Genomic DNA, 7,699 nt, shown 5'->3' on the forward strand with positions numbered 1-7,699 from the left:
GGACCAAAAACAGTGCTAATACTATGATTCCGACTGAAAAGGCAGAGGATGATGAAGAAGCTATAAAAGATTTTAAGCATATTCACGGGTATTTCTGTTACAAATTGGAAGTTTAAACTGGTATTGAAAGACATTTTAAATTATTATTTTATTACAGATGGCATATTCATAGCGTTACTATAAACATATAATGGCCATTTTATACCCGTGACTTAAATTGGGAGATGCTGACAGAGTTTCCATTTGGACCAGCTGACTGACTGCTTTGGTGAAACTGAAGCAACTGTAGAAATTATGAGCTTTGAAAAATAATCTGTTCATATCTGGACTTCAGGTAGTCAGGTCTGACAAACTCTTCATCAGTCACTTCTTTACAAACATGCATCCGAAAAACAATTCTGCACACAACAGTTTGTGACAGGCGTAGCTTGCATTCAGTAAGCGGAAACTTTAAGTACAATACTGTGTTGTTGTTCTTGTTTTTCAACTCTTTTGAAGTTGTATCTGGTAGACATCTCATTCTCATATTCTCTACTCTCTACATCTGCTCACTATGCTCAAAACCAAAGATCAGCGACAGAAGAGGATCCTTTTACTGACGTTCAGCTGTCATGTTGTTACTCTTCAGATCCACAAGGTGGCGGCAGAGTCATTACTTTAATAAAAGTACAGTCAGACCTTTTCAAAGAGATAAAAAGTATTTATTTATATATAAATTACAAACAAAGTTTGGCAGGTAAGGTGTTTGTATAAAACAATATGATTCCTTTAAAATTGTGTAGAAAAATGAAATGATATTTTATTGTGATATTGTGCATTAATAGATTCATATCTCACATTAAAATGTCTGGATTCATATCTGACGTTTGGTCCTAATTTCTTGGCTCAGTTAACAAGGCTGGTTGTTGATATTCGTCAGTAATTTGTCATGTGGGGCTTTGTATGGAGCAGTGAATGCACCAGGCTGCAAGGTACCACGTCCGTCTTCAGCCACCTGACCCATGATGATGTAGTTGAAGCCTGTTATAATAGAAAGGATCTCAGAAATTGATGGGGTAGATTTTTTTTTTTTTTTTTTTTTTGAGGATATTGAAACATTTAACTTTTTACATGCATGTAAATGTTAAAAATCTTCACCTCTGCGGAGCATTGGGCACTTCTTGCACTGTGACACCAGCTTCACCGCCATGGTCTCTCCGACTTGTGTGATGGTTAGCCGACCGGCCTTGTAGGCCTTAATGAGGGAGACATTTATGGAAAGGGAGCCTCGGGGCCCAGGGGACAAAGACGTGACCTTCCCAGTTATCACTGGAAAAGGGAGGGTTTAGTTAGTGAAGAACATTGATTGTTTATATCTGTGTGTAGTAATGGAGCGAGACAGAACTTACCAAATTCACTGGAGCAGAAACTGGTCTTAATGTTTCCATTTCTTTTACAGGCTTTGGCACACAGAGGATTTTGAGGAACTAGACGATTAAAAAAAATCATACAAGCAGCTCATTAGAACACAGAAAAGCACCTTCTCATGCATGTGCAGGTGTCTTCACCCACCAGGCTTCCTTCCATTCTGTCTCGGCTCTGTCACTCTCCCATCCTGAGTTGTGGTGCCTCTACCTCTACCTCTTGTGGGCTTTACTGGTCTGGGTGTCTTTGTGGGAATCAGTGCAGGAGGGGCCACGTGTTTGGTGGTGAGGATGGGTGGTAGTACAGTGACAGCTGTATGTTTAGGTTCAACAGGCTTGGAAGCAGGTTCTGAGGGGATGAATGTCCTGCCGGAGCCTACTGTTGGTGTCCGAGAACCACGTGGGATGGTGGTATAGTGGGCAAGGAATCCATCAGATGGCACACTGAGATCTGACACAAACTGAATCGACAGCACATTTCCACTGCTAATAATGGGTCTAAGAAAGAGACAAAAGAAAGGACCATGAGTAATGGTGTTTTTCTTTTTATTTTAAGAATGATTAAAAAGGCTTTGAATATCTTACTGTGGAGCCTGGTCACCACAATATTTTCCGATCAGACGTGAATCATCCTTCTCTCCACCGTTGTAGAATGCAACGTAATCAAACCGACAGTAGGTGTCAACCTCCAAGACAAACTTGTCGAACGTCACCTGGATTACCTGAGAGAAGCAGAAATGTGCTTTTAATTGATCGCTTTAAGTCATTTAAATTCAGTTCTTTGTGCGGTGGGAGGGAGTGTTTCACCAACCATATCAGGCTCCACAGTGATGAGCCAGGAGCAGCTAGTTCCAGGTGGGTATTTCTTATCAGGCCAGTTAGGAGTCATGATCTCACCTTGGGACTTTGTCATCTTTCCCCCACAGATCTCCTGGCCTGAAAGAAAGTTCAGAAAGTAAATCAGGAGGATAATGTCAACAACTCCTAGTGGAAGTTTAATACTTTCATCACGATGGAAAGAAATATTACTGCATGAGTGCACTATTTCCCCTCCTCCCTTTGACTCTATTTTCTCAAGGCTTTTACTTGGTGTGGTTCTCTTGACTTGTTTTGTTTTGCTTTTGAGTTGATTGGTTGCAGGCGCAGCTTAATTTTTAGGCTTACAGCACATGATAGTGATCAGTATAAACAAAACTGGATTGTCTGTTACTTTGTGAAATATATGTTTTTCCTCCCTTTAAACTATTAACAGTGGTGAAATGGCAGGAAATTTGGGAGAGAGTACGATGAGACACATGTCAGGGGAAGATCAGGGTCTACACTTCCTGTCCTTCTGTTTCCTGTTGTTCTGATCACCTGCCTCAACATCATCTGTGTCATCAGTGTATTTAGGCTAAGTCTGATATCCTAAACTCTCTTTGGGACATGCTTTCCTCTGCTTACCTTCTTAGTTCATTATGTACCTAGTACTTTTTTATAAAAAATGTTGCCTGTGTTTTTCTCTTCTGCTTTTTAACCATACCATTGTCAGCTATCAGACTTTTTGTCTTCATTCTGATTGCTTATTGTGTTGCAGAACAGTATTGAATTTATGTGTTCTGTAATTTTACCCCATTAGAGGATTTGTATTTGAATCTCTGTGAATGTTTAAAGAAATCCATCCAAGAATAAGGTTTTCTGAGTTTAATACCATGGTGAGATGGACAAAGGAAACTGCTACACTGCATTAAGGTAGTTCTGTAAATCATGTGCAGTCTAACCCTAAAGAGATTTTACATATTAATTATATTGTTAAAATATATCAGCTATTTAGCTTCTATATATATATATATATATATATATATATATATATATATATATATATATATATATATATATATATATATATATATATATATATATAAAAAACATATTTCCAAATAAAACACTAAACTGTTCCATTGAATGCTATGTTCTGAGCCCACTCATACAGCTTGTGAGTGGGCATATACATATACAACACTGAATTCAAAGCTTAATGTCTGCCTTTGATGTGATGGTGTGGTTTAATAGCTTCACTGAGAGGGGCAGTTTAATTGTTTTTAGTAATGTTGGTGAAGGCTTCTATTCTATTATATATTATGCTGTGCACATAATGGGAGGGAAAACAAATAAAAAGCCTCACCACACTTGAATGTAATGGCATACCATTATAGGGTTTGGTTCCACTGAAATAAGCTACAAATCCTCTGCTCTGCATCTCTCCATCAGTCACCATCTCCAGCATAATGGTGTTTGTGGTAGAAATCAGAGTCCCAGGCCGGAATGTTCCGCAGAAGCGACCCAGTTTTTGCACTAAGTTGGAATGGCCATTGTAAACATCCAGATAATCATAACGACACTGTGAGTCAGCCTCTAGGTCAAAAATGCGGAAAGCCAGTGTGACCACATTTCCTTCTGGGACCTGGAAATAAAACAGATTACTTGTGACTTCAGGACAGGAAGGAGTATGCATTCAGATATGTTGTGTGGAAAGACACACACAGTAATGCGCCAGGTGCATTTGCTGTTTGGTTTATAAAGGCTTGGGAAGCTCTCACTGCCAACAAAGCCAGATTCTGCCACCAGGTCTCCTCCACAGTTAAACACAGGCCTGCGAGGAAGAAGACAGTGAAATGAATAGTATTAACTTATGCTCAGTGAGATTCTTAACAATATTAACATCTTTCAAGCAAAATGAATTCAGCTATGTGTGTTAATGACCTTCATGTCATTTTTCTAATTAAAGCATTCAGTTTAATCACAATAAATACATAAATTATACTGTCAAGTTAGGTACTATTAAAATATTGTCTCAAAAACATGATTATATAAGTGGAATTGTTATGTGTCATTATGTTATTCATTTCCTCCATCCCAGTCATGTTGTAGTAGAGACTAAATTAATTTATCTGATGGTATTTAATTTAAAAATCAAGTGCTGATAATTTATTGTACAAATATATGGAGCTCCACAGTGATTGATATCAGCAGAAAAAAGACCCTTGTAAAATTTAGGAAACACAAGCCTAACTTATAATAAAAATACTTGTAGATTGGAATTGTAATAGTTTTTTTTTAATTATTTGTTTTGGCTCACACATTGTTATTATGTGAGACACAAAAATCTTAATAAGTGCAAATGTTGTAAAGACAGAGATCTGTGTTTAAATGTAACTCCTGTCAGAACACTAAAGTTGCTGATTCATCACTATTATGTTATATAATAATCCTTACAGCAGCATCAGACCAGCAACCCTAGTAATATGGTTAAATGTAAAAAAAGGATTTTCGTGTTTTAAAGTGAACTAAAAAAGCAAACAAACAGATAAAGATTAAAAATGACAAAAGTAAGGTGAGAGGACAGCCAATTATAAAAAGAAAAAAACACTGAGTCCTGAATGCTGCCATCATTATTGAAGTATGTAGCAATTGAAAGTTCTCCTACAAGCAGATTTTCAAACATCCCAACTAAACCTTTTACACTCTGACAAAATTAAGGCGAAGGCTGAGAATTAACCTGTGCATTAGTGCTTATCATGGCTACCTTGCATATTTTTTTTTATATCTTTGATACATCATGCACATACTCAGAAACGAGCACTATGCATTTGCAGGCTGCAAACAATAACAGTTCAGAAGAGAATTTGAAATGAGTTTCCTCCCTTAGAGGTAGGGCGAGACACTTGGTCACATGGGAGGGGCTCAGAGTAGAGTCACTGCTCCTCTGCATTGAGAGGAGCCAGTTGAGGTGGCTAGGACATCTGGTTAGGATGCCTCCTGGACACCTCCTTGGTGAGATGTTTTGGGCAGTCATTATAGTCAGTTTATAACAGCTAAACTTTAACCCTTCCACTTCATGCTATGTTTCCTAAGGCATCATTGACAGTCCATTTGTCTGTTTTAATAAAGTTTTTTAGTGCTTAATACAATGGTCAATTTCAATATTGAAGTTTAACTCCTGATTTAAGTTTTCCATATTTTACTTTGTTCTGACGGTGTTGGTATTAGTCAAGCATTGTAAAGTTTTTTTTTCTTTGGGGTAAGAAAATTCAGTAATTCACTCTAGGCCTGGGTTGAAATCCAAGTTTAAATTTAAAACACTTTATTGAATGACAAAGTTTCAGACATAACAAACCAGCATGACATGGTCATAGTGTCCATTAAAAGGGTTGTTTTTCTGTTTGTTTTTTTTATTTTAGGTCATTGTGACTTTTGACACCAAAACATGTGCTCTCAAGCAACAAGAAAATCATTTCTTTCTCTTAAAACATGTCTGCTTTGGAGAAGAAAGGCATGGCCAGTGGGTTTAATGGATGTTACACTTCTTGTGGGTGGCAGAAAGTTTACAGTTTCTTCTGCTTGAGTTCAAACAAAGCCAGCATACAGAATAATTTAAACTAGTTTACAGCTCTGATGTAAGGATGATACTGCGCAACTCATTCCATTTAAAATTACATTAACATGTGCTATATTACACTAAAACCACTAAATAATAGCTTTATGACAAGATTCAGCTATTTAAGCACATGGTTGTTCGCAGACACCATGATTGTAATATGGAGACAGTCATTAAAAATTTTCCCAGATGCAGAGCTCACTGAAGATCAGTTTACAGAGAGGAAATTTCCTATTTGGGGCTTGTTGCCAGCAGGGATACATAAGGCCATTTGTGAACTGGCCAAAAAGACTTCATCGGTTCTGATGAAGTGTTTTTACAGTGTGTTAACTTTGTGGAGTTTTTGCATTGCTGGGAAAACTAAGATTTGAGACTATTCATGCTTTTTTATATTTAGGAAAAATGTGCTTGCCATTACTCTTTCAGATGACATAAAACAAAGTTTTGAGCAAAGAAAACAGAAATCTTGACTGCACAGGATACAAAAGATTTTTTTTTTCCGTAAGTAAGAGCCAAGGCAACAGATGCCCCCCCCCCCCCCCCCCCCCCCCCCCCCCCCCCCACCCCCCATATTGTCAGACGGCTGCTGATTAAAGCCAACATTTCCAGATCCAGGGCCGATTTTCTGTGAACTGACCCCACAGGCTGAACCAAAAGCAATACCATCTGTGGCAGGTCAGCATGGAGCATGAGCCAAAAACAATCAGGATAACTTTATGCTTAGAGTATGTCCTCAGAAAAAGGAAGGAATGTTGGTTAGACAGATAGGAAAAAATCAGTACTCCATATAGCTACAGGAGCCCTCTGCATTAAAGCTGAGTTTTGTCAGTATGAGGATCAAAAGCATATCTATAAAACCATGTAAAGTACATTCAAGAGGATAGAGGATACCCTCTTATGCACACCGGTTACAAACTGTGACCTTACTTGATGTTACTGGTCTGCTGAGCCTTTGTCCATCCTAAAGTCAAAGACAGGAGCAAGAAGAACTCCCGGGTGCAGCCTGTACGCATCATGGTTCAGTACAAAAAGCAAAGTATGGCAGAAAAGGCAGATGGTATAAGGACATGAGGGGTGAGAGAAAGAAGTGGAGGAGGTCGTTCGTTTGGGATGGGCGGAGAGAATGAATGTGTGGGGAGGAATGAGAAAAAGGGGGAATTTAGGAACAGACTGAGACGGGCTAAGATGCTGAAACGACAATAGTGGTGAGTAAGAGCCATGAGGGGGATGACGTGAGTTAGAAAGGAGGGGGAAGAAGACTAATTAAAACCAGATGTTTTCCTTAAAATAACCCCAGTTTAAGTATATGGAGGGGGTATCGAAGAAACAGGCTCAGTGTTTAAAAATAAAAATGAAGCTCAGTAAGGGCTGGATAGCTTGACAGTAGCTGTCTGGTTCTTTTAATGTTTCAAAATAAAACACTTAAAGTTGTTTTAGATGACCATTAACTCTATCCTGTGTCTGGTGGGTCATTACATAGGGCTCACAGGTGGAGGCAGACCCTGAGGCTCTTCAGGTTTTCAACAAGAAGGGTCATAAATCTTTGCATTCCACAGTCGACCAGAGGTGAGACCTTTCATTTCAAAACAGAATCCTTTCCATATAAAATAATAAAAATAAAAAAAACACCTTTGTCATTTGAGTTAAACAAAATGCGTACAGAAAGATCTGTTCAAAACTCTAATCTGTCATAAATTTCCTCCCTTCTTAACATATTTCCCTGAGATGTGAGAGTTTCTGTGGTTCCACATCATCTAGTCAAGAGGGTTTCTATGTGGCCTCACAATCCACCAAGGCAAGAATAACATTCAAGAAGGGGGAGCTTTCTTCCTCATCTTAAACTTTGTGATGAGCCAATCATTTGGCTTACATAACTAAG

General features: G+C 38.4%; 1 protein-coding gene across 1 annotated transcript; it reads right to left on the bottom strand.

The window, feature by feature from the left end:
* Positions 1-737: 737 nt before the first annotated feature.
* On the bottom strand, positions 738-6,861 carry pcolcea (procollagen C-endopeptidase enhancer a). Its single transcript, XM_079247869.1, has 9 exons — positions 6,748-6,861; positions 3,927-4,035; positions 3,591-3,846; positions 2,215-2,339; positions 1,989-2,125; positions 1,552-1,901; positions 1,389-1,466; positions 1,138-1,308; positions 738-1,020 (listed from the first exon to the last, which is right to left on the bottom strand). The coding sequence occupies exons 1-9, from the start codon at positions 6,834-6,836 to the stop codon at positions 890-892; spliced, it is 1,446 nt and encodes a 481-aa protein (XP_079103995.1). The 5' UTR covers positions 6,837-6,861; the 3' UTR covers positions 738-889.
* Between the last annotated feature and the right edge of the window lie 838 nt (positions 6,862-7,699).

This window comes from Telmatherina bonti (genome assembly GCF_933228915.1).
Source record: "Telmatherina bonti genome assembly, chromosome: 10".
Taxonomy (NCBI): Eukaryota; Metazoa; Chordata; class Actinopteri; order Atheriniformes; family Telmatherinidae; genus Telmatherina; species Telmatherina bonti.